Below are 27,098 nucleotides of genomic sequence, written 5' to 3'. Positions count from 1 at the left end.
TGAATAAGAATAATATACCTGATATACACGGATTGAAATAGAAATATATGTTTTGAAATTTAGAAATATAAATTCTATTATATCTTCCTAAACAAACCTAAACAACTCTACACTAATAGCCCGTGCCATGTCGTGTTTTTCAAGACTTATATTTAGGAACATATAGAATTTTAATAATAATACACGAGTAATTGAAATAGTTTATATATGGATTTTTCAAGTTATTATTATTATTATTATTATTATTATTATTATTATTATTGGATAATAAATAAGAATTAGAATTATATTAATATTTTTAAAATTAATATAATTAAAATGACTAAAAATATTTAAAATTAATGTGCGTTATTAATATCATAAAATTTGATCATTTTATGATTAGATTCAAATATTCTTATCATGATTACTACCACAGGTGCAATTATCATATTATTATTATTATTATTATTATTGTTATTATTATTACTATTATTATTATTATTAAAATGATTAAAAGTATTTTCAATTGATAATTGATAAGTAGTTTAATAATGCATTAAATATTGATTTGATATAATTATAATAAAGATATGTTTCTAAATTAGTATAATCATGTATTATTCATTAAATATTAATTATAATATAATTATAATAAAGATATTTTTTATAAAATAATTTAGAATAGATAATAGAAAAGTTTATTTTGGAGGAAAAATAGAGTCACGAAAGATCGACACCTCACATTCATTAGTTGGAGGAAAACCCAGTTTTAGTATATTAAGTAGATAAATTTTTTGCCATGACAATTAATAAGTTTCAGAGACAAACTTTATCTCATGTTGGATTGTATTTATCCAAACTAATTTTTAGATATGACCAATTATATGTAACACTTTTAAGAGTTAAGAGTAAAAGTGATTTAAAAATTTTACTCATAAATCATGTAAAAATATCTACAAATTCAAATTTAATTTTATTTATAGAGAAATCTTTAAAAAAAATAAAATTCTAATGTAAATATTTTAATTTTATTTTAAATAAGCCATCGTGCCATGCTGTGGAACCCCTGCACTGGATTCACCTCTATCATGAAAGCTTAGTTTCACCGTCGCACTTTGGTCTTCCAGTTTGCTCATCTGAGATGCGGTTAACTAAGGCAAGCCTATAATCTCTTAAAGACGGTTTCCTATAATCTCGTTTTTTTGTGTTTTATACATTCTGTCTAACTGTTTTTCATGTTTAATGTTTTTTAATTAGGTTCCTTATGAATATCGATCTTCTTTTGCTTTAGTTAGAATATGTGTTTATCATGGAATGCTATATAATTTATGTTTTGTAGCTGTTCGATTTGTATTTGCAAAGGTTCAGGTGCAACTTGCAAGTGCTACTTAACACCCTATTTAACATGGGAATATCTCAACTAATAGAGATTACTTTATCAAATAAATCTTTTCGTTATCATTAATCAGAATATAAGACCGATTCAATTAATAATAATTTTATATGCCAATCCTGGCCTTCCTAAATCCTAAGCTGGTGAAAACAAAACCCTGTTCATATGACCATTTTTTATTAAGAGTTTTTTTGTTGTGACTTAAAAGAAAATAAACAAAAACTAAGAAAGAAAAAAAAAAATAAGAAACTGTTTAAGAAAGGCAGTTCCGCTGAATATTACTCTCAAATTTTTTCTAAGACAATAGAAGCTCCACTTGGGGAGAAATAGTCCTCGTTGCAGTCTTTGCCATGATGTCTGCTACTGTATTTATATCTCTCAAGATCAACCGAAGATCAGCACGCCATTTCCAAGACATGATATCTCGGATTTTTAACACCAAAGGATCAATAAACCCAGAGCAATCTTATAAATTTTTTATTAAGAGTTTTAGTTCGTCTATATGCGTGCTCTATCGTGTTTAAAAAACATTTAGAATGAATACAGGTTTAAATCCTAGAAGAAATTGTAATTATTTCTAAGGAATTTTCAGCTAATAGTTGTTTCGTTAGGTAGCATAATAGGATATATAAGTTTTTCATTTAGCAAAAAATTATTTGTATTCTCGACTATTTTTTGTAGAATTAAGTGTTTTAAGAGCGAAAATCAATTGCCTTCCAAACAGCAAAGTTTTTCATTTTTAATATTAAAAACAATTAATACAAAGTAAAACTAGATAACAAAAATCTTTCATAAATAATGTTACACATATAATTTTTTTTGTTAATTAAATGTAATTAAATTAATCTAACTTAACAAAAATAATTTATACTAATATTATTCTAAATCTTATTGTTTACTTGATTAGAGTTGGTTTATACAAAAATTTAGACGTATAACATTATTTTTATCGAAAAAACTTTATTTGAATGAGGTTTGAAGGAAAGAAAAGAAGTAAAGAGAAGGAAAATAAGAGAGAAGAAAAGAATAATGGATTAATGATGCTATCAAAAATAATTTTAAGATTTTTTTAATGTATATTTAAATATTTAAATTAAATCAATTTAAATTTTAAAATACACCTTCTAGTTTCTAGTCCGGTGTTGTTGCACACTGTAAGTTGTAACATTCGCAAGCTTGCGTCATTGACACGTGTCGCGAGCTCATTTGCTTTAATTTTGTACAGGTGCACGTGCTTCAATCCACACACTTAGATTTCATTGATGTCTAACAACAAGCGTCCGCCGGACCCCGCTCCTCTCCCCGGCAGCGCCACCGCCAAGCGCCGCCATTTTCTGCCGGAAACTGTCTTCCGTGTCGTGTGTCCGCCCTCAAGGATTGCGGATCTGACGGCCTACACCGGCGACGGAGTTAAGATTCTTGTTGATGACTCTGCTCCTCCAATCTCCGATCACGAATGCATCCTAGTTGTCGTAACCGCTCCATCTGAGCAACCACCAGTTACTGCCGGTGAATGGGAGGGTGGAGTTGAGGCTTCACCGCCTCAGCAATCTCTTGTTAGGGTTTTGGAACGAATCGTGGAGCGTGAAGAACACGGTAGTAATCAGAACGCGAATTCGACGGTTTCGTTTAGACTGGTTGCTCCGAGCTACCAGGTTGGGTGCGTGGTTGGAAGAGGAGGGAAAATTGTGGAGAGGATTAGGCAAGAGAGTGGCGCCAGTGTTAGGGTTTTAGCAAAGGACCAAGTTCCCCTTCCTCCTCCTGGAGATGAGTTCATTCAGGTTTGAGCTCACTTTAATAAAAAGATTAACATCTAAGGTTCTGATTAATACCTATTATTCATGCACATACATAAAATTTTACAGATATGACTTATAAGGTATAAACTTTTGATCCAATCACAGGTTTTGAGAAAAATTACCCCGATACTTAATGGTGTGACAATTATTTTACAAATTAAGTAATTTTCACTTCTGTAACATGATCTTAATCTTATACTATATATGTGGCCTGTAATGCTTTTTCGAATGATCGAAAGAAATGATAACTATCTATAACTTGTGTGTGTGTGATTTTGATTGTGACACTCTCGCACAACATAGATGTATTGATTTATCGATAGGATAATGCTAATTTCTGTATTACAATTGCAAATTTGATGTTAATCAAGTCACATTACTTGTTCCAATATTTATTTGAGAAGGCTTGGTTATCGTTGTTGTGATGTATGTAGATAACAGGAAACTTTGGTGCAGTGAAGAAGGCGCTTCTCTCTGTTTCAGCTTGTATTTTGGAGAAGGAGGCATCCAATTCTGGCGCTTTTAAATCTTCTGGTTCTGGGGGACACCATGGAGCAGCACCACCTCACCATGTTGAACCTCATCGTGAAAGATATGGTCCTGATAGTCACACCAGGGGTTATGCTCCCTTTCCTGGACCTGAAAATTCTGCGCATGGTCATAGGCCGTTTATTGAAGAGGATGTTATCTTCAAGCTATTGTGTCAGCACGATAAAGTTGGTAGTCTTATTGGGAAAGGGGGTTCTGTAGTTCGGGCCTTGCAAAATGATACTGGTGCATCCATACAAATTGTTGACACCGGACCTGATTCAGAGGAACGTGTGGTTGTGATAGCTGCACGAGAGGTTCGACAGCTTAACTGTCTTTCGTGCATAATACACTTGGTTATTGTCTCTGCTAAATTCACTATGTCTGTTTGTAAAGAAAAACTTTTTGATTGCTCATACACTTATGATATATTGTTTTTGGTTTGCACACGCTCCAATACTGTTTTAGGTGAATTGTGGCAGAGAATTATAGAGCTGCAATTTCTATGATATTTGTCAAGGTTAACAGAACAAAGTTGATATAACCTTCTGCAGAATTCAGATTTAAAGCATTCTCCTGCGCAAGAAGCTGTTATCCGTGTTCATAATCGACTTACAGAGATTGGATTTGAACCTAGTGCTGCAGTTGTTGCTAGGCTGCTTGTGCGTTCCCCACAGGTAGGCTGCCTTTTGGGCAAAGGCGGTCTTGTTATATCTGAAATGCGAAGAGCCACAGGTGCCAGTATACGCATTTTTTCAAAAGAACAAATTAAATTCATATCCCAAAATGAAGAAGTTGTACAGGTAACGGAGTTTAGACATTAGCATGAGTTATATATACATCTTTAGTCCTGCATACAAAATCATCGGAAATGGCAAAGGAAGCTGTATATTTTCCATGCTTAAAATAATTTATTAGAGAATCACATATTTATATCTTTCCATTGGGTTTTATTCCAAAAAAAAAGGTAAAAGTCCCTTGGATCTTATATATATAATATAATTTGTATTTTGGTCACTTCCCTTGATGCATGTCATAAAGATTTGAGTAAGTTTAATTTGGCTTTTGATTGCTAATACCAAACCCCGCTTTTATTGATGCATGATTTCTTCAAATCTTGAAAGGTAAAATGATGACTTTTAGATCATTTATGACTTGTGATGTTGAATAATGAGTTCTATTTCAGGTTATTGGGAACTTACAATCCGTACAAGATGCTTTGTTTCACATAACCAGCAGGATTAGGGAGACGATTTTCCCAATGAGGGCTCCTCCAAATTTTAGTGCACCGCCACACATGCCTCCATTCCCAGACATGCCACCTCCTTCATTTAGACCAAGAAATCACTTGATGTCCTCTGGCCACCCCGCTCATCCTGTTGGCCCTCCTCATGGAATTGACCATTCAGCTGTTCCACCACCGCCACCTGATCAACATGCATTTTCACATGGTATGGGTTGTGGTCCACCTAACATGGACCGAGCTCCATATCCTCGTGGTTATGAAGGACCTAATTCTCCAAGGTTGTGGAATCCTATGGTGAGTTTCACTTTCACAGCTTAACACCTAGAGGCTTCCCTCTCCAACAAGAATGATCATATGATACCTTCGTCTTTCAGGCAGTTAACAGAGGAAATCCAGGTGGACCAGCTGATCCATCGAGTTTGGTTCCAAGAAATGGGACCCCTGGAAGGTGAGTGAGTTTTGATTCCGTTATTGGCTTTATATTTCACATTAGTTCATAACTGTGTGTGCTGTATGTACCTAAGATTCTATATTGCTGTGTTATTTGCAGGAATGGGAACTCATTACATAGTCCAAATAGCTCAAACGTTGAGGTCACCATCCCTCACATGCATTTAACCCATGTCTATGGGGAGAACAACAGCAACCTAGTTCAGATTCAACAGGTCTGTTTTAGCATCTTCGTTATTAATTCCTTCCTTCTGAAAGAACTGTATAATGGAGTAGTGATAGCATCAAGTTGAGTATACTAATATGATGTTAGAAATTCGTGTTAGACTGTTACTATTGTTCTGACCTTTGGTTCGTTTCTCAGATCTCGGGGGCAAATGTGGTCGTTCATGATTCAAAACCTGGGGGAACTGAAGGCATTGTGTCTCTGTCTGGAGCAGCAGATCAAACACAATTTGCTCAGAGTCTAATTCAAGCTTTCATTTTATGTGGTCAGACTGCAGCTTGAGACGACAAAGATAACATGAAATCTAGGAGGCTGTCTATTGTTTAGTAGTGTGTATTCCAACTTTGATATACAAATTTAGCATATTCTTCGTGAAGGGTTAGGAAAATATGATTGATTTCATATTCAACTAAAATTGCAAGAGGGTAATGCAATTGTGTTATTTTTTGCATCATTGCAAATCTTATGAGTTTGCATTTTGCAAAATCAAAACTTTGCTAGAGAAGGGATGATTTTTTCCCTTCCAAATTTGTATTTTTTTTTTTTTTTGAATTTGGAGTAAAGAACTAAACTTGTTCACCATTAAAAAAAAAAAAACTTTACACGGTTTACCCAACAAAGAATTTTCTGTTCAAGTGTCTAGCTTATTTGATGGATAAATATCTAAATGCACTAATTAAAACAAAACGCAATCACATTTCTCATTCCTTTTTAACTTTGTTATCTCTGTATATTTGATCGCTGGTTTTTTTTTCTTTTAATCTTTTTACCCTTTTCTTCACTCTTCTCTTATATATATTTTCTTCTTATTATATCTTTCTCGCAACCGCTTCATGTGATTTGTTACTATGTCAAAATTCACACATTTTGCAATTTGCACTACTCTTGGATTTTGAGGTGAATCTGAAAGAATCATATTTCCCCGCCCACCCGTTACGCGAAGAATTACTATTAGGTAGTCCGAGAGTAAAATAAAATGATTTATACAACATATGCTAAAATAATTGTCATAAAAATTTATTAAGGACTTATTATTCAATCAATATATTAATGTAAGTTATAATTTAATCCAAAGTGCCTAATAATTTTTCTTATGCGAAATATGCTTAATTTGGCAAAAATATGTTTTACTCATTTCACATTAACAACGTTTAAAATATGTTTCATTTCAAACACATTCATGCAAAATACTATTTAATCACCAAGGCACTAAGATATTAGGAAATTGTACCTCTTGCGTATTCAAGCAAGTATTTCCACTTTTGCCTAATATTAGAAGAGTTCTGCTAAGGAGCCAATGACTTATTTGTACAATGTGTACACCCATAATATTCAGAATAATCATTCGAGTACTAAGGATAGTAAACATTTCATGTCATAAAACCACTCATCTAACCATCTGGGTAGTAGGGATAATAAACATCTCATGTCATAAAACCACTCATCCCAAAAGCTTAAGTTGATTTTGGAGTTCACCAAAGATCGAACTCTTGACCTTTCGGATCCCAAAATGAACATCATCCATAATATTCAGAATAATCATCCGGGTACTAGGAATAATAAACATCTCATGTCATAAAACCACTCATCTAACCATCCGGATCTTTCGAATCTAGAGCTTTAATACAATGTCATAATACCACTCATCCCAAAAGCTTACGCTGATGGAAAAAGGTAACACTAATGATTATATCTCTAATACTCTCTAAACCTCCATTGTACGCATTGTATAAATATTCCATTGGCTCCCATACTTTCTCATATTAGAAATAATAAATTGTATTTGTTTATTTAAATAAAAAGAAAACATAAAACAAAAATTGCAAAACAGAACGCACATCCTAAGAAAACACAATTACTACTCGTTAGTACAACACAGCATAAGGGAGTGCATTGGTATTTGGTAATTGTTCAGCCCCCAGAATAAATCAAAATCCTAATCCTAAAATAAAAGGCCAAGAATACATGACAATTTAGCAATACATTGATAGAAAAACCACAAAAAAAAAAAAAAAAAAAAAAAATACATGATGCTCCTATGAGCATTTTCCAACCAAAATAAAAAGGACTAATAATTCTCATCTTCTCATCTTAAAGCAAACACTCTTCTCACCCTTATTCCATGGAAATGGGACCAAAATATAGAAGGCCTGTCATGAAGAATCCTCAACATCAGCTGCCACTGTTTGTACCATCTGATTGGCCTCAAAATCTTTATTCTGAAAAAATGTTTAAATAAAGGGAAAAGATTAAGTTTATGTAAGAAGAAGAGAATGAATCATGATCGTAAATATAGTGAGCATGGGTTCCAAGTTCCAACCTCATTCTTGTTTAACTGAGAATTATGTCCAGCCATGGACGCAGCTCTCGATAGGTCCCTAAGAGTTCCCTATGGTTCAGAAAATGCATGTCAACATATCAACAATGAAATCAAAATTAGTATATTGCAAATAATATAATTGAAGGAAATCAACCACAGTTGTTTAACTTTCTAGTTTTAAGATATTAATGTTCACTTGTAGAATAGAATTGAGAAAATAAAAAGAAAGAAACAAACTTGAGGTATAAACATGAATGTAATTCACCTTATTTGCCCACATAAGTCCACAAGCATTGCAGAGTGTTCTTGGCCCTTCAGGTCCACGTCGCATCATCGGTGTGCACTTCTCACTAATACCGCAGTGCCGACAACTGACATATTTTCGAAAAATATGGAAAGATGGACTTAAAACTTCTCAAATGGACTGAACTCATGATTTTCATTTTGAGCCATAAAATCCACACCATATAATCATTATCATTACAACAAGAAAGCCATTTTCCACATGGTGGGGTTGGCAACATCTAGAATAGAAATTCAATTTCTTTTTTACCCTCTTGTTCTCAAATGTACCGGTGGACTTACACGATATCTTGTTGGGATCCATTATTATCTGATGACCAGCTTTCATTTGCCCCCCAGTTTGCTGCACCTGATGCAGATTCATCATGATTGGGCTTAGAAGATGTAAACTGACCTTTATTTCTTTGCATCCTACAAAAGTCACTTGTCTTGTAAGCTACTACTGGTGCAAACATAACAAAATAATATTGCCAGTAGGGACATGGATTCGAGTATATGTTTAATTATATGATCAAGTAAGTGGACAGAAGGATATACAGAATCTTATATCCTATATTTACTATAATATTACATTTCACTAAGAAAGCTAGAGTTTTGGGTGAGTGTACATATCTATCAAGCCCCCATAAATGAGAAAATATTGAAAACAACAAAATAAAGCAAGAAGAATGGAATGTCGATTTGGGACAATTTAGAAACTCACTCGGAAAATAAAAATATAAGAGATCCTGCAAATGTATGATAATGATGACAAAGTTATTACATGAAAATTGAGATGAATGCAGGCTCTTGAAGGAACTTACCAATGTGTTCTGTTTCCACAGTTTAATGTTATCAACAACTTAAAGCATGTAGAAACATAAATTGAGTATAATAATTATCAAGCTACATTTTGGTACAAATATTCCAAGCAAGGTTTATGATAGTAAGCATCATACCTTAATGCTACTTCTTTACGAACAGTATAGCGAATTTTTTTGTCAAAATTTCTTTCTTTCCTTTTTTCACGAAATCTTAGCAATGAGGCTAATCTTTGAGGGACGCTAAACTTTTGTGGAGTACCAGTAAATCCCTGCTGAAATACTTCATGAGCCATATATTTTACAACCAAAAGACTATCGATCAAAATTAACGACATAAAGGTAGTACCTGATTACTTTGGTGGGGCAATATTGGCATGGCAGGCATAGTTGGAGGTACTTCACGGCCTCCCAATAGTAGTAGTACAGCTTGAACCTAAGAATGCATCCTAAGATTATCAGAATTGTTTTCTTCTATGGATCAAACTACATACAGGCAGTAGTCCACAATTTTACCGAAAATAGATCACTATTTGTCATAGACAGAAAAGAAAGGAAAAACCAAAGTACAAAAACCCAGGCAAATATAATAAATTTGTACATATAGTGACCCAAAAAACTAAAAAATTCTGTGCACTGTGCTGCCCCTACTGAATTTCCTTATAGCAATATTAGCCAAATAAACAGCTCAGGATCCACAAAGTAGGCACAAATTTTTCTACTTGATCATGACAAGAATTATACACCATGTATCCTTATTATTGAGCTGAACATAATTTTAATTATCTTAGGAACTAGTATTTGGTATTTACTAACAAAGAAAGCATGTCAAACAAAGCTCAAATCATGCATCATAGACTAAACATTAGGAGTAGTGCCATGTCAATGCAGAATGTAAAAAGCAACTCCGATAAGTTCATGCACCTTTTCCGGCGACACAGAGTCAAATACATAAACTTGGCCCTGAAAAGACAATGTAAGTTGATCCCCAACATCACCCCCTTGATCGATCATCGCCGTGTGATTCTCAGGGAGGTTTCCATGATTAGAAGGGATTTCACCTTCAACACTCTCACTTCCACCGCAGTTAGTATCATCACCATTATTCTGATCATCTTCCATCCCATTCCCGTTACTCATATGATGCAATCCATGATGCTCGTGTTCTTGCACGTATGGCACATGCATAGGATGCTGTCCCTCACTCATGTGTATCCGAGAATCACCCCCATGAATACCATCCATGGCACAAAAAGCTAAAACCACCTTCAAAAATTGCAGAAGGATTACTTAGACATAAAGGCAGGCAAATAAAACAAAACCAATGGTAACAAAAAAGGGAACCAAAGTATGGACCATGGAGAGCTTGAAATTCGTCCTGCAAACCAAGCTACTCATACATACAATCAGGAAATTGTATTGACATAACTACAAAAGCATCATCATCATAGTGAAGGAAATTGTGTAAATCATAATATTTTCTACCCAGTTAAAGTAAATTAAACTGTTGTAACTTCAGCTGAGTTTTCAGCTAAAAGTACAATCTTTTAACACCAAACAATAATCAGATAAACACCAAACACTATATGAGCACCTCACAAATTCAATCAAACAATCCATAACAGATTTCCTTGAATTGAACAAAAGGGTATTATAAAAAACAAAACTTTTTTGGTATTAGGGGAAGGGACCAACAGTTGAGGCAATTGGTAGAGAGTGAGTTGATCCGCACAAGAGCCCAGAATCAAAACAGAAACCTTCTTCAAGCTTCGAAATTTGAAGTAATGGAAAAAAGGGGTCGGATTTGAGGTTCGGGACAAGGAAGGAAGTGAAGAAAGAAGATGATGATGATGATGAAGAGAGAGCAACTCTTGTATTATGAAATGGAAAGGTTATGTTTTGATGCTTTGGTTTGTGTGGGTTTGGGTTGAGAAGAGGGAAGAGATGATGAGATCAGGAGAGGGACAAGGAGACAGTGCTTTGTTGCAAGTCAAAAAAATTTCACAAACCCAAAAAAAATTTCATCATTAATGTTATGTGAATGAGTGAATCTGTAACTTCATGACCCCACACCACCCTGCTAATAATGCTAATTTTTTATTTTTAATTTAATTCACATTTTCTTTGTGTATTTTTCAATTGGGTAAAGTATATTTTTTATCTTTGAAATTTGTCAAAAGTTTTAAAAATACCTCTAAGTTTTATTTTGTTTTAATTTTGTCTCATAAGTTTTTGATTTGCATCAAATATACTTCTAACGGCTAATTTTTCAAAAAATTTAAGATCAATTCAACAACAATTTCACAAGAACAACCCTCAACATAAGCAAATCAAGCATAATTTTCATGTATTATTGTTATATTAGTCTTACATTTTTTTAAAATTTAGTCGCCGAAGGTATATTTAATGCAAATCGAAAACTTTTAGGACAAAATTAAAACAAAATAAAATTTAGGGATATTTTTAAAACTTTTGTGAAACTTTAGAAACAAAAAATATACTTTACCCTTTTCAATTTAATTTTAACGTATGCTATGTATTTATCCTTGGTACTTTTTTCACTTGTTCTCACGTGGATCAGGCACTCATTTTCATGTATGGTATAAGAAATTAAGAATTCCATTCACTAAAAATAATTACATTTGTTAGGTTAAAGATTTTTGCAAACTATAATTTTGAATTAAGAGTATATTTGAACCTGAGTTTAGGAATGTAGAGCAAGAAATATGAAGCTGTTCATCCTCATATTTTAGAGAATTTATTTTTGTTGGTGAAAGTGTAATTACAAGAATTCCATGCTTAATTAATTTGGGATTTAATGAAGGAGTTTAAAAAAGTTTTATACGATTATTTAATTATATTATTATATTATGCTTAAAAATGAGTTATTTTTAGTATGACTAATTATTTATATAAAATTATTTTATGAAAAAAATTTTAGAAATTAGTATTTTTATTAAAATTTAATCAATATTTAACCGTTAAGAAAAGAGTATATGCCAATGAGTTATAACTCAAATGGCATAGTCTCCTCATATTCAATTAAGAGGTTGTAGATTCGAGTCTTCTATCTTTAGTAAAAAAAAAAAAGTGTATAATCTCACATCATTAGATATAATCCGCTCCTCATCTTGTGTTTAGTAAATAAAAAAAGATCATGTGTTTGTGCTAGTAGCTTTTAAAAGATCAGAATATTTTTTAAACTATAAGTGGAGCTTTTTAAAGTTAGCTTATACTTTTTAAAATTTAAAAGTCTAATATAACTTCATTTATTAACTAATTTTTAAATTTAACGTTTAAATTTGTGTTTTTTATAGTAATTTTAAATTTTAAAAATTATTTTATCAAATATAATTGTTGTTGCTTGTATTTATTAAAAGTCAATTTTAATTTGATTTATCAAATATAAATGGTATATTTTTTAAAAAAGCTATCTTTTAAAAGTTAAATTTTATAAGCTACTTTTGAAAAATAAAAATTTTACCAAACTAAACTTAAAAATATTAATAATGATTAATTGATGGTTACAAATCACAAAATATTATAAGCACTAACCTTTTAGTATTACTGTTATTTTATATTAATAACATATGAAAATTAAATTTAAAAATAAATAACTTATATATATGTATTATAAGTGAAATTTAGAGAGGTATTTAAATTTGAATCAAATTATAATTTATACACTTTGTAGAATGTAAATGTAATCATTTTAACAAATAAAAATGGTATATGAACTTATTTAGAGTGAAAAAAAAATTGCTTACATATGTTGAGGGATTGCTCATGTCAAAAACTTCAATTTTGCTTTCTCGTTTCATTCATCTGTCAAGGTTTTGTGAAGACCAAAAAAATTGTTTTCTTAACAAAAACTTTGGATATCTTACATCTTCAATTTCCTCCTATGTAGCAAAGACCCACTTTTTCTAAGCTAACTCCAAAACTGCCAACTAACTTAACGAACTTTCTTTATTTAGAAATTAGAAGTCCTCTAGGAGCTTTAAGTTGGATCTTTTTTACTTATTATTTCTAACAAATATTGTATTGCAACCCAACAAAATTATTCATTCTATGGTGTAGAAGTAAATTTAATTAATTCATTGCTTATGTACATAATTATTTATTTTCATTTTATGTTTTAATGTTATATGAAAATTAAGATGAATAGCTATATTTATATAATTCATATTAAATATGAACATTATAAAATCGATTTAAGTTAGTCGAATGATGAATTCACTTGATCAATAGTAAACCTGCTTTAAATAAATTAATTTTTAATTTGTAAGTTAAAAGATATGTTTTAAAGAAAACGAAAGCATTAAAAAGATCTTTTACGATTCAATATGTTTTTACTAGATATTACGAAATTACTCTTTGAATACTATTCCTGATGAGCAAGAAGTGTTTTGGTTATTTTTGTTTTAAAATAATAATTTGTACTTGTATTTATAAAAATTTACATATAAAATATATATAATTTATATTTATATTTATCATAGCTTACACGAATTAATATAATTTGTAATTATAATTTGGTTTAATTATTCTGTTGGTTTTTATAGTTTCGTGAAATTTTTAATTAGGTTCTTATATTTTTTTTAATTAAGTTCCTGCACTAATTTTTTTTTCAATTAAGTCCCTCTTAGTAGTAATTGACTTAATTTTATAGGGACCCAACTAAAAAAAATTGGTATAGGGACCTAAATAAAAGAAAAAAAAGTGTAGGAACCCAAATAAAAAAAATTAGTACAAAGACTCAATTAAAAGAAAAAAAATATAGGAACCTAATTAAAAATTTTGCGAAATTATAAAGACCAACAGAATAAGTAAACTTTATAATTTTTAAAATTTGTACACATAAATTAATAAAATTTATTTGATAAAAATAGTTTAATATTTATACTACACTATTAGTAAAATAATGACCAAAATTGCTCACCTCCAAAAATTTCTCTTTATTAAAATAAGAATAAACTTTATGAACAGTTTAAAGAGCAACCAAATACTTGGTCCTTAAAAATTGATTTGAATCTTTTAAATTTTAAATTTTATTTTAAATAATAAAATATAATTTTTTATTATTTATTTTATAGATAAAACAAAAAAAATATTTTATAATAAAAAGTCACACTTTATTTTCCAAGATGAAAACTCAAAATTTAAATTTAAAGAAAAAACAGTTGTGAATGGTGAAAGTAGAATAGGGTTTTTGTGGGAAGAAAAAATGAAAAATTGACTTGGAAGTTGGAAGAGAGTTTGATGGGACCCATATCCATATGGTTGATCAGCTTGACCAATGCCCCATTCAATTCGAGTCTTCCCCTTTCCCCTCTTCTCATGTCTTCACACTTCACTTTGCAATTCCATATTTTAGCTCAATTTTCGTTTTTTTTTTTTTTACAATTATTATATTAATTAAATAAATTTGGGTAGCAGGCAGCATCATCATCATCTTTGTTCTTATTCTTAGCTTCACCAATTACATTTTCAGTTACTGTATTTTATTATTAATATATTATTACAAAGAAGAAGAAGAAGAAGAATAGATAAACCCTTAAAGTTCCTTTCTTTTTTCTCTGCGATTCGCACTTCACAACCGCAACTCCAACCCAACCACAAAGGACAACAACAAAAGCGTGAATTTCAAGGAAGAAAAGCTTTTGGAGTTAAAGTCCAAAACTTTGTTTAGATCTTTGGTTGTTCGGGGTGGTTGGGAATGGCGAGAGCTAGCAGATCAGTGACGAGTAGCGGAAAGTGGAAGTATTGCAACCCTGCCTATTACCTGAAGCGACCAAAGCGTTTGGCTGTGCTCTTCATCGTTTTTGTTTGTGCCTCTTTTATTGTTTGGGATCGTCAAACTCTAGTCAGAGAGCACGAGGTACTCTACTTTTTTGGATTAGAAACATCCCTGATTTCCTTAATTTTGGCAACTAACTTGTTTTCGGATGAATGGATCTGATATGGATTATTTTTGGTAGCAGTTAGTTGTGGAAATTCAGTAGACTTCATTTATGACTATAATCCATGTTAGCTGAAAGGTTGGTGCCATAAAGGCTTGTTTGTTTGTTAATAATGGTGGTGTGGGATTCAGTAGACATGATTTAGGATCTGATGCTATGGGATTGTTTGATTCATGTATCCTATCTCAGACCCACTTTGTGGAAGTTGACTTGTTATTGTTTGGTGTGTTGGAATTCTGTGGAAGTTGACTAGTGTGAATGTTGATTGATTTGTGAAGATAGGCAGTATAGTTGGGACATTTCATATTTGGAAAAGTGGAAGGGTAGGTCTGTTATGGCAAAGTTCAGACATGGGTGAGAACAAGGCTTTTATTAGGTTATATATTCTCTTTCATTTATATGGAACTACTGTTTTTCATTCCTGCTAAACAACCAAGTTTGCTACTAGGTTGAGACTCGAGAATGCTGTAATTAGAGGTGGGCACAACTAGGATGGTTCATTCACGTAGATGATTTTGAAGTGGAACTTTGTTTTCATTTCCTATTCAAATTTCTTTTTAAGGGAAGCTGAAATCCTTTTGGTTTTTGCATAAGTTCATTTTGCAGCCATTATTAATTGTTCTGTGAAATGCAGGTAGAAGTTGAGGAGTTACGGAAAGAAATTACTGATATGCAAAATCGGGTAAGAAGATGTAAAGCGCCTAACTTTTTGTACATTTGTTTTAGTCTTTAGTTCACTAAAAGATTCATTGTATGTTGCAATTCACAAGAAACAAACACAAATAACAAAATGACCAGATATGTTCCGTGTTGTCCGCATCAATCCCGCATCAAACTGATTGAAATCCATAGTTTAAATTCTCATTCTCCATTCAATCAGCTAAATCCTCATCTTTTGATATTAATTACACTTTTTTTGGGTCTGTTTGTATACAGCACAGGTTTCTTATTCGGTTAATATATTATTTTGTCATGAGAAATATTTTTCAATTCTAATAATATGCTATTTCGGGGAGTAAGCAATTGGTCTTGTTTCAGTTGGAAGTGCTAAGTAATGCCCATGGTGGTAAAGTTGGGGAAGTTGCCTTAAGGAGGAAAACTACCAAGTCTAGTAAAGAGGTCGTAGATGATCCAGTTGACATGGAGAGAAGAGAAAAAGTAAAAGAAGCTATGCTTCATGCTTGGGGATCTTATGAGAAGTATGCATGGGGCCAAGATGAACTTCAGGTATTTTTTTCCCAGATTAGAAGTATGGTAATTATGTATGAACAATCAACTTTAAAGCTTTTGGTCTAAAGTTAGTAGTTCAGCTTCTTTCTTTTGAATATGACACTACTTTGGTGTTTTTTGCAGTGCCTGATTTTGTTTACTATTTTTTACTGCAATGCAAACAAGTTATTTTTTCTTTAAATTTGAATATTTTATAACTATTTCCCCCCTTGGTGATGCCAGCCTCAGTCAAAGAGTGGTGTCAACAGTTTTGGAGGTCTTGGGGCAACTTTAATAGATTCACTTGATACACTATACATCATGGGTCTTGATCAACAGTTTCAAAAAGCCCGAGAGTGAGTGTAGCTTTACTCTGTACATGAGCATGTTATAGTTACTATCGCAATTCTTTTTTCCCTTGCTTTAATCACATCTCTATATTTGTTTGGAATTAATAGGGGCTAACTTGTATAACAAGTTATATATGGGGGAAAAGAATAATCTGCATCTAGGGTAGAAATTTCTTTTATTTTATTTTTTGTTTTCCTCTCTTCGATTTGTTGCTCTCCTAGAGGCACATTCCATGGTGATGGTGTCTTAACTAGTAGTTTTTTATGTCTATATATACATATAGTTCTTTTTAACTTTGCGCTGTAGGCCCCGTCAAAATAAAAAAAAAAACTGTTCTTTTTAACTATATTCCTGAAATCTTCCTGAATTTATATGTGGAATTTTCTTAGATTTGTTTCAATTGTTTGCTATGCTACTCTGTTTGATTTTTAATTTTTATGGTGGTTATTCTTTATTGTATTCATTGTCATATTAACTTATTCGGACATTATTCTGATAGTTGGGTTGCAAACACTTTGGACTTCAACAAGGATTATGAAGCAAGCGTTTTTGAGACAACCATAAGGTAGTTTCATATGTTTGGTTTACTTTGCAATTAAAAGTTCATTCCCGATTTCAAAAACTCAGTTTCTGTAACTAAAAATTGTGTTCATTTTTTCTGGGGCGACTATTTCCACTAAAATCCAGAGTAGTAGGAGGCCTTCTTAGTGCATATGATCTTTCGGGGGACAAAGTTTTCCTCGACAAGGCTAAAGATATAGCTGACAGATTGCTTCCTGCTTGGGATACATCTACCGGAATTCCTTATAACATCATCAACTTATCACACGGACGTGCACACAATCCTAGTTGGACCGGCGTAAGTACAATTCTACGTATGTCATTCTTAACGATATACAATTGGGGTATTACATTTGTGGATTGTACTCCTTCATTATAACTAACCTCCCATTGTTTTAAATTTTATTACTAGATGGCTTCATGGGTCTATATCTTAACTTCTAAGGTTGGGTACTGAGGTTAAAAGCCATTTTTGAAGTTTCATAGTCATTTTTGGTGTGAAATTGACTGCTAGCCTGATGAAATTGGATATGCTATTTAGGATTAGGATCGTGTTAGATTAGGTTTCAACTTAAGCGAAGGCTTTTTTATTTATTTATTTATTTATTTATTTATTTTGATATCCTTATGTAATTCTTCATAAAAAAAAAAAAAAAGAAAAGAAAAAGACAAGTAAAATGTTTTAGATGCAATAAGGGTTTTGTAAACAAGTGCTCTAGTGCACTATTTGACTTTCGGGCCTGTGTTAGTTTTTTATTCCTAGCTGTTTTTTTATAAGTCAATATTATTAGTGTCTCCAATTCCCTTTTGTCTTCATTTTTCGCAGGGTGACAGTATTTTGGCAGATTCTGGCACCGAACAACTAGAATTCATTGCTCTATCTCAAAGGACTGGGGACCCAAAGTATCAGCAGAAGGTTTTTAACTGATTCTATGTTTCTTCATTTCCTTAATGTGAAACAAAAGGGTGGGTGTATCAACATTTTTGTTGGTAAAAATCAGATATATTCACCTACGTGATATTTGAGCATGGATAAAGGCATCAGTAATATACTTAAGGCTGTGATTTGTATGTTACCTATTCTTCTGGCAATGCACTGATTGGTCGGCACCCTACTTTTTCAGGTTGAGAATGTAATAACACAACTTAATAAAACTTTTCCTGATGATGGGTTACTTCCTATCTACATCAATCCTCACAGTGGAAGGGCTGGATACTCTCCTGTCACCTTTGGTGCCATGGGTGATAGGTATTAACACTCTTTTGCATGAGATGAGCACAGAAAAATTCTGTGTATTGTTAACTTTTTCGACTCGTCTTGCTGTATATTTATTTATTTGGTGTGCATCATATCTCATTGCAGTTTTTATGAATACCTCCTCAAAGTTTGGATACAGGGGAATAAAACTTCAGCTGTAAAACTTTATAGGTGAGAATAATGCCCCTACTTTATTACATATTTTCATGTTTGGGCTGAACTGTTAATTGATATGGGTTCAGGCTGAAATCCATTTGTTATTGCAACGGCCGTTGAGATGGAATTTTGTATTCCTTAATTTATGAAAGAATCTTTCAGATGCCAATCTTTAAAGTTCTATAGTTGAAGACATTTCAGATTTCATCTTTATATTAAGGTCGATTGTTTAGGGTTTAATGATTTAGAAGTTTAAATGTTTCGTAACTGATTATTTTTCCCCTCCAATTGGTAAAACAGAGAAATGTGGGAGAAATCAATGAAAGGTCTGTTAAGTTTGGTTAGGAGATCAACACCGTCTTCTTTTACTTATCTATGTGAGAAGAATGGAGGATATCTCACAGACAAAGTATGATATTGAATCAAAATACTGGGATTGTCGCACTTAGTATTTTTTATAACATGATTTCATTCGCCCGAGTATATCTGCAGATGGATGAACTAGCATGCTTTGCTCCAGGGATGGTTGCTTTGGGATCATTTGGTTATGGCGCTGAAGACTCTCAGAAGTTCCTGTCCCTAGCAGAAGAGGTATATTTTATTTGCAACTTTTTTAGTTTTTGGTTCTTTGCAAATGGTTTTGTGATTTCCAGTGGAGTCTGATTACATTTTATTTTCTTTGCAGCTTGCTTGGACATGCTATAACTTCTATCAATCGACCCCAACAAAATTGGCTGGAGAGAACTATTTCTTTCATGATGGCCAGGTTAGTTGTTAATTATTCGTGCACTTATGACGAGCAATTTGAAAATTCGGAGTGATCTGAAATTTATGTTTGAATTTAAGGACATGAGTGTGGGTACGTCATGGAATATACTGAGGCCGGAGACAGTCGAGTCACTCTTTTACCTCTGGCGTCTAACTGGCAATAAGACATACCAGGAATGGGGTTGGAATATATTTCAAGCTTTTGAGAAGAACTCGCGCGTAGAGTCAGGCTACGTTGGACTGAAGGATGTAAGCACACCTCAAGTTCATGTTTGATCAAGTGTTTTGCATTCGCATTTTAGTGTTTGATAATGCATATATCCATGGCAGCTACTCATATTCTACAGTTGTCACTTCTCAGGTGAATAGCGGCGTGAAAGACAACATGATGCAAAGCTTCTTCCTTGCGGAGACACTGAAGTATCTTTATCTTCTGTTTTCGCCTCCGACAGTGATCCCATTAGATCAATGGGTGTTCAATACGGAGGCGCACCCTCTGCGGATTGTGCAAAGGAACGAAGGGGGGTCTGTTGGGAACTCAAATGAGAAGCAAAAGCCTTCTTTTAGAATAGGTGGCAGGAAAGAAGGAAGGTCAGGTTAGATCTCTCCATATTTGTCTCTATCATTGCCGGAGACCACCCCATTTTGCCGGGATTCGAGAAACGCAGTTTGATCCCTTTATAGAGAGCTTAGAAGATGCTGCTGGCATTTCCTCAATTGAGTGGGAAGGGGTTCATTCTGCTTAGCAGGTGGGATGTTATATTATATATAGGAAATCAAAACGTTTTATTCTTGAAAATTTATGAAGGAATACATTTGTGTGATTCACAAGCATAAATTGCTGAGTTTTATGTATTTGAGGCATATCTTTTATACTCACATTCGCTAGTGTAGACAGTTCCTTTCGCAGTTTCGCCAAATGCCAATGTCTTCTTTGGTTGGACACTGTTAAGACAATGAAATATTTTACTTTTAAATCAGATAATTAAGTGAAATAATTATACAGTCAATGGAGGCTCAGCATGATCAAATTAACTTGAGGTCGAGAGTTTCAAACAAAATTAATATATTTAAATTTTCTTGAATTGAAAAATTGAAAGCTGTCTTAATAATGGGCTCGAATTGTCTTAGTTGACTTTTGCTGAACATTATAATATTATATACATTTAGTTTAGCTTGACCGAAAAAAAAAAAAATAGATCAAAGAAAATCATGTCGAGTGTATGATAATAGTCGAGAGTATATTCTCTTAATTCAATAAATCTATAAGCTCGAGAGTGTGCACATTTTTTTTTTAATATGGGATTAACAATGATGTTTTTTTAAATTGTGATAATCGAACCGTTCGGTTTTTAAAAGGTACAAAAATCGGACTGTTCGATTTTTGTACTCAGATCGTCTGATTTGTGTTTAAAAAATTAAAAAAATTTTGGACTTTGTATATTTCGGTCCGATCTATGTACTTCAAATTTTTTAATTTTTTAAACACAAATTGGTGAGTTTGATAGGTTGTAACCCAAATTTTTTAAATTTTGTAAACACACTCCTGATTTGTGTATCTCCCAACTTCCATAATTTTAAAAAATACAAAAAATTATCATATTAAAATATAACACTCGTCCTACTTCCATATCCAAATTTTGTAGCTGAGAGCGTGAGCTGAGAAAACTGAAAAGTTGCAACAGTAACATTTTTCTCCGAATAATGGAGGAATATTCATTCATTCCGCACCATTCTTGGTAATATTCTTCACTCTTCACTTGAGTCTCCAAAGTTGTTCACCAGAAATCAAATCCCTAATATTCATCAATTGTATTGTATTAATGCGAATATCATATTACTACCTTGCTCGCTCTCGTCTTCTTCTTCGCCACTCTTCCATTCTCAACCAACAACCTTCACTGCCTTCTTCGCACCCTCCAAACACCAAATCCTATTCTTCTAAGAACCTTCTAGAAGGCTTCTCTCCCGCACCACCTCTCACCTCCCGCCGCTTCTTCTTGCTCCTCTTCGATCCTCAACGCCACAACCGCCACTCCGATTATAACTATACCTCACACTGCAGTACGTTCCTTTTTCCCCCCTTCAATTCTCACTCTTTACTATTATTTCGTAAATATTGTTTCTTTTTTTTTTAAGGTCTCTTCACAAGGGCAAAGCAAGCTAAGAATATTGAAATCAACGATCGACACAGGTCTTTTTCTATTTTTTTCTCTTTAATCGGAAATTTTGGTATTTTTGCTTTTGCTTTAGTTAGCATTGTCATTATTGTTATTGATATTGTTTTTTTCCTAAGTATATATATATCAGACCAATTTGGAAACTGACTTAGCATGGTGGAGTGTTGTGTGTGTTGTCATGGATATCCTTTCTCTCTGTTGCTACTTAATTTGATATCTCAAGATAGTGCTGCCATGACTTGTCCCATTTACTTTCACCTGATTCCTTTTTTTTTTTTTCTCTTTATTATTCTAGTGTACGAGCTGTGACAACTGCACTGTGGTGTAACTTTCTTGTTTTCTCTCTCAAGTTTGGAGTGTATTTTGCTACCTCTAGTCATGTTATGTTGGCAGAAGTTGTGCATTCGGTCGCCGATTTTGCAAACCAGGTATATACATGTTTATGTTTGTCATTGATAGAGAGACTCTTGACTGCAGAGAACTAATAGAATTATTTTGTAGGCGCTGCTTGCTTATGGTCTATCTAGCTCAAGGCGTGCGCCAGATGCTATCCATCCGTGAGTTGAATTCTATTGATTGCATTTATCAACCATCCTCTTACCTTTTTTCTCGTCTACACTATAAGAAATGAATCCATGTGCTTTATGATTTAAGGACTATTATACATGTAATTGATGAAAGCATGGATAGCTATTGAATCGGACATCAATGAACTGTGCTCTATTACTAACTGCAAAATTTAAAATGACTCGGTATATCAAAATTAATTATCCTATCAATTTCAATTTTTGGGATGAATTGTGGCATGGCTCTTGTGATTGCGTGAGTTTGGAATTTCATTGTGTGAATGTGATAATGCTGTTCAATTCTACAGTTATGGCTATTCCAAGGAAAGATTTGTTTGGTCTTTGATATCTGCTGTTGGTATCTTTTGTCTTGGTTCTGGTGCCACAGTTGTTCATGGTGTTCAGAACTTGTGGACTTCACAGGTATTTAACCAAAAAAGACTTTTGAAGTTACAATTTTTTACATCTGCCGATCACAAATTGTTAACTTTTTTCCTATGTGAATTTTTCTCTTTATTTGGTTTATTAATTTAGCTGGCCCCACTTAGTGGAATAAGGCTCTTTTTGTTGTATTTAATTTATTGACTATTGAGAGTTTTCTTTTCAGCCCCCTGAGAATATGCAATATGCAGTTTTGGTCATATGTGGTTCATTTATCATTGAAGGTATTGCTACCTCATTTTAATCTGGTGCTGTCTGTTATCCGTCATATATTCATCGCTTCCCTTCTTTCGATGGGCTTTTTATGTTAGGTGCCTCACTTATTGTTGCCATACAAGCTGTAAAGAAAGGTGCAGCCGACGAGGGAATGAGACTAAGAGATTATGTTTGGCGTGGCCATGATCCTACATCTGTTGCAGTAATGACCGAGGTAGCTTATTGCACTAACTTATTTAGTCCTGAAGCATGTTTTTTACTGGGTTTAAACAAGAATTGCTTATACATAAGTGAGTGAATCTAAAAAATTTACAAATAAGGGCTTTGAATAACATGCACTACTTATCACTCATTATGATTTTGGCTATGTTTTTCCTCAGCAACAGTTATTCAAAGCTTTCCACATTCTTTTGCTATTTAAAACTATGCACATTATTCAGTTGAATGGAACTTCAACATGTATGCTACCGTTGGTAAAAAAGATATGTTGTAGTAGTTTTTAAGCATTAAAACAAGAATGTAGAAAGGTGAAAAGAAAACTTTTGTTAAGATTGTTTTAGTTATTCTTCCCTCCGGTAGGCTATGCAACTTGAATATATTCCTTAGTTCCTAAAACTCCTTTAGTAGTGAATTAATATTCTCTCTGTTAGCTTGTTCTTATAAACGGTAGCAAAATATGCAGGATGGTGCTGCTGTGACAGGCCTTCTTATTGCTGGGGCATCATTGATTGCAGTGAATGTCACTGGAAATGCTATTTATGATCCCATAGGCTCAATCGTAGTTGGCAACTTACTTGGCATGGTAAAGAGGCTCAGTAGGCAGTAATTTCTCTGCCATCTGATGTAAGAGACACGGATCTGAAATCTATTTTCACATGATTTTATGCTGAATTGACCATGCAGGTAGCCATATTTCTTATCCAGAGAAATCGACATGCTTTAATTGGCAGAGCTATGGATGACCATGATATGGAGAAAGTGCTTCGATTTTTGAAAAATGATCCGGTACAAGCATTCTAGATTCTACTCAAATTGCATAATAAAAGCCTTTGTATAAATCATTTGACTTAGGTGGCTTTTGTGCATTAGGTTGTAGATGCTCTCTATGATTGCAAAAGCGAAGTTATTGGGCCAGGATTCTTCAGATTTAAGGCAGAAATAGGTTACCCATCATATCATTGTTGTTCTTGGTTTCCATTCAGTTTATGGGTGCTATTGGAACAATTAATTCTGATGATGGTTTCGAAACAGATTTTAATGGAGTTATGGTGGTGCAAAATTATCTGACAAGGACAGGACGTGAAGAGTGGGCTAAACAGGTTGATTCTCATCTACATAAAATGCTCATACAAATCTGATAATATGCTGTATTTTGTATTGTACTTCATATTATTATTATCATCATCTACAAGAAATCATGTGGTATGGCAGGGACCCATAAAGAAAAAAAAAAAGTTACCTTACTCTGTTTCTATGACAGCTCAGAACCTTAGCTAACTTTCATAATGGCCAAATTTATTTAATACTGCTTGCTGGTTTCAAGTTCTCAACAACTATACTATATTTACAGTTTCGCGAAGCTGCAAAAACGGCTGATGATGCGGCCCTAATGAAGATTATGTCAAATTATGGTATGCAGTAGTTAACTTGATCATTACAGATATTTAAATGCTGATTGAGAAATAATAATTCTCTTATCGAAATCCCGCTAGGGAACCAATAGAGTATATGTACAATGTGTATAATAGGCTGTTTATTTGGCTCAATATGAGTTAAAAAATGAACATTCAGAGTAAAATACTACTAATTTCTCAAATACAATACACTCATACTATTCAGAATAACTTACCAGAGATAATAAACATCTGATATATCTGATATCCTACAGAATGGAACATCCCTAAACCCCCATTATACATTGTACATATATTCTATTGGCTCCTTATATTTTCTCTTATCTTATATACTTATAAGTGAGAGTTGTGGCAGGTGAGGAAGTAGTTACAGCATTAGGAAGTGAAGTGGATAGGTTGGAGAAGGAGATCCAAAATCTTGTCCCGGGTATTCGACATGTTGATATTGAGGCACACAATCCAACAGATGCGACCTTGTAGACTAAATATTCTCAGTAACACAATTTTTTGTCACCATCCACTTCACATTCTTTTTATGTAATTGAAGCCTTATTTATGAATGATTAGATTTGTCATTTTTCAGTATATGATTCATGAGCACTTTCAGGCATCGTTTCCAAATGAAATACCAAATATGCCCCAAGTTGAGCTGAGTTCTCTTTGTAGATTGATTAATGAAGCAACAGATACCTATGTTTTCGTATGTCCTTTCACTTACATAGTTACATCTCATGGTGCAAGAAGCATAGCTCATCATAAAGTAAAGAGAAAAAGACAAATAGGTCCCTGACATTTTGTCCCGCGAACATTTTTGTCCTTAACCATTGAAAAATACTTTTAAGTCTCTGACCTTCACAAAACTTGGACGAATCAGTCCCTGACAGAGGCATTTGGACGGAGGGACTGATCCGTCCAAGTTTTGTGAATGTCAGGGACTTAAAAGTATTTTTTAATGGTCAGGAACAAAAATGTCCGCGAGACAAAAGGTCAGGGACCTATTTATCCTTTTCTCTAAAGTAAATTTAAGCCTCTCAAAATAATTACTTATATAAAGATGTTTCTAGTTTCTACATAAAGATAATTAGATATATAAAAATTTTTAATAATTTTTAATTATCATTTTTATATAAAGACATTTCCATCTCATTAATATATATATCCAACTTCCATTTTGTGCCCCACCAGTGTTCAACCCACGCATGCTGGATTCTCTGAAGTCTGAACTTTATTCTTTTTAATTAAAATGTCTCGTATAAAAGTTAAGTTGAATATACACTAATTAAATATATATGAAGTCAGTGAGACACCAATGGTCCCGAGTCAAAGTTAATGAATGGATTTAATAAAACAAAGCATTAGGGATCAACACGTAGCTGGATACTTTTCATGTCCAGACAAAAAGCTTTTTGGTGAGACAAACGAAATCAGTAACTTTAACTGGAAAATTATGGATCACAAAGAAATGAGAGTGAAATGTTAAGGATCATTGAACTGATTTGGCTCATTCAAATGGTCAAAATCTATTCTATATATGGAAACTCACGTCAAGGGACCACATCACTAACTCAATAAGTAGCACTATATTGCACCGTCCACGCACGTTTTATAACTCGCTTGATTTTTTAACCAAAAGAAAAACACATCAGAACATCGTTTTTATAATCATTTTCTTTTAAAGCATACTTTTTAACAACGAGAAACTCGAGGGCTACCCAATTTCGGTTGTTAGATTTCATAACGTGTGCCTATTTTGAACAAAATAAAACGGATGAAGTAATTAAATTATCCTGTTCTTATATCTAATTATCTATGCAAACAATAGTTTATAGACTTTGTAATTTGTATTGTTTGTCTTATTTGGAAGTTTTTTAAGAAACATGGGTTTATTGATTTTAATTATTAATAATATTTATAAATTGTTATCTTGTATTGTATCTTTAAAAATCTGGCCTAAAATAGTATAAACGTAGCAATTATATATTTATATGGAGGACAATGTTTTTTGTAATTTCCATGAGGAAGTTTAGATAGAGCACGCTTTATGTAAGCTACTTAGAAAGATAGAATTGGTCGGTTGATCTTGTTTTCATTACTTCGGAAGATAAAATTAATTCAATTCATAATAATTTTTATATATCTCATCAAACTTGATCTTGTTTATTTTCATTATATTTTGTTTTTCACGTAAGCTTTAATTTATCTGGTTCGAGAGAAGCGATGAAAAGAAAATAGAGGCGAGAGAAGAATTTACTTCTCTCTATAACACCAAAATTTTAAAGACAATGGTTTAATATAATATACTTTCTATAGTACGATAAAATTTAAATTACATTCTTAATCTTTTCATTAAAATATTATATGATGAACCATCATTCCACATCCTTGATATATATTCATTATTCATGTTCGAATCACATTTTAAAGTCATAGCTAAATAAATTTTCAAGTCATAGCCATACATCATACATGCGCGTTTATGCAGAAACTTAGCCACTATAAATAATAAAATCATCTATTAGGTGTATATTAAAATTAATTATCAAAATAAAATACACATTAGCATATAAAATATAATATTAAAAATAAATTAAATTACATATGTATATATATATATTTATGTAGTGATTAATTTTAGTAATTAATTTTAGCGTATAAATAATATATTTGTAAAATTATTATTTGTGTTTTTTATTTGTCAGCCAAAATATGCGCCACTGATTGTTTGAGGGAAAAAGCTATTCAAAGTTC

The 27,098-nt window shown here is 32.7% G+C and overlaps 4 protein-coding genes across 7 annotated transcripts; 3 read left to right on the top strand and 1 right to left on the bottom strand.

Moving 5' to 3' along the window:
- The first annotated feature begins 2,451 nt into the window (after positions 1-2,451).
- Positions 2,452-6,244, top strand: LOC112775769 (KH domain-containing protein HEN4). Its single transcript, XM_025819606.3, has 7 exons — positions 2,452-3,156; positions 3,609-4,019; positions 4,257-4,505; positions 4,889-5,242; positions 5,323-5,396; positions 5,499-5,613; positions 5,763-6,244. The coding sequence occupies exons 1-7, from the start codon at positions 2,638-2,640 to the stop codon at positions 5,904-5,906; spliced, it is 1,866 nt and encodes a 621-aa protein (XP_025675391.1). The 5' UTR covers positions 2,452-2,637; the 3' UTR covers positions 5,907-6,244.
- A 1,222-nt stretch (positions 6,245-7,466) lies between these two features.
- On the bottom strand, positions 7,467-11,102 carry LOC112776278 (GATA transcription factor 24). Of its 4 annotated transcripts, none has more exons than XM_025820371.3 (8): positions 10,743-11,102; positions 9,972-10,313; positions 9,397-9,483; positions 9,186-9,322; positions 8,530-8,658; positions 8,210-8,315; positions 7,945-8,013; positions 7,467-7,843 (listed from the first exon to the last, which is right to left on the bottom strand). In XM_025820371.3, the coding sequence occupies exons 2-8, from the start codon at positions 10,290-10,292 to the stop codon at positions 7,778-7,780; spliced, it is 915 nt and encodes a 304-aa protein (XP_025676156.1). In that variant the 5' UTR covers positions 10,293-10,313; positions 10,743-11,102; the 3' UTR covers positions 7,467-7,777. The 4 variants fall into 4 exon arrangements, with proteins under 4 accessions (XP_025676156.1, XP_025676158.1, XP_025676159.1 ...); XM_025820373.3 differs by having other exon boundaries at positions 9,186-9,319; XM_025820374.3 differs by having other exon boundaries at positions 9,186-9,319; positions 9,972-10,303; positions 10,743-11,091.
- A 3,145-nt stretch (positions 11,103-14,247) lies between these two features.
- Positions 14,248-20,323, top strand: LOC112775212 (mannosyl-oligosaccharide 1,2-alpha-mannosidase MNS1). Its single transcript, XM_025818703.3, has 14 exons — positions 14,248-14,928; positions 15,645-15,692; positions 16,049-16,237; positions 16,463-16,575; positions 17,070-17,135; positions 17,258-17,429; positions 17,958-18,047; positions 18,256-18,380; positions 18,495-18,560; positions 18,846-18,954; positions 19,038-19,136; positions 19,231-19,311; positions 19,392-19,562; positions 19,675-20,323. The coding sequence occupies exons 1-14, from the start codon at positions 14,767-14,769 to the stop codon at positions 19,912-19,914; spliced, it is 1,731 nt and encodes a 576-aa protein (XP_025674488.1). The 5' UTR covers positions 14,248-14,766; the 3' UTR covers positions 19,915-20,323.
- Positions 20,324-20,931: 608 nt separating this feature from the next.
- On the top strand, positions 20,932-25,053 carry LOC112775213 (metal tolerance protein C4). Its single transcript, XM_025818704.3, has 13 exons — positions 20,932-21,377; positions 21,453-21,507; positions 21,789-21,921; positions 21,995-22,050; positions 22,368-22,482; positions 22,667-22,724; positions 22,812-22,930; positions 23,399-23,518; positions 23,620-23,721; positions 23,806-23,878; positions 23,968-24,035; positions 24,287-24,347; positions 24,706-25,053. Exons 1-13 carry the CDS (start codon positions 21,137-21,139, stop codon positions 24,828-24,830), a joined length of 1,326 nt encoding a protein of 441 aa, XP_025674489.1. The 5' UTR covers positions 20,932-21,136; the 3' UTR covers positions 24,831-25,053.
- Positions 25,054-27,098: the final 2,045 nt, after the last annotated feature.

The sequence above is a fragment of the Arachis hypogaea genome, chromosome 19 (genome assembly GCF_003086295.3).
Source record: "Arachis hypogaea cultivar Tifrunner chromosome 19, arahy.Tifrunner.gnm2.J5K5, whole genome shotgun sequence".
Taxonomy (NCBI): domain Eukaryota; kingdom Viridiplantae; phylum Streptophyta; class Magnoliopsida; order Fabales; family Fabaceae; genus Arachis; species Arachis hypogaea.
The sequence above is the reverse complement of the archived record's forward strand: the minus strand, read 5'-3'. Positions and strand labels throughout refer to the sequence as shown.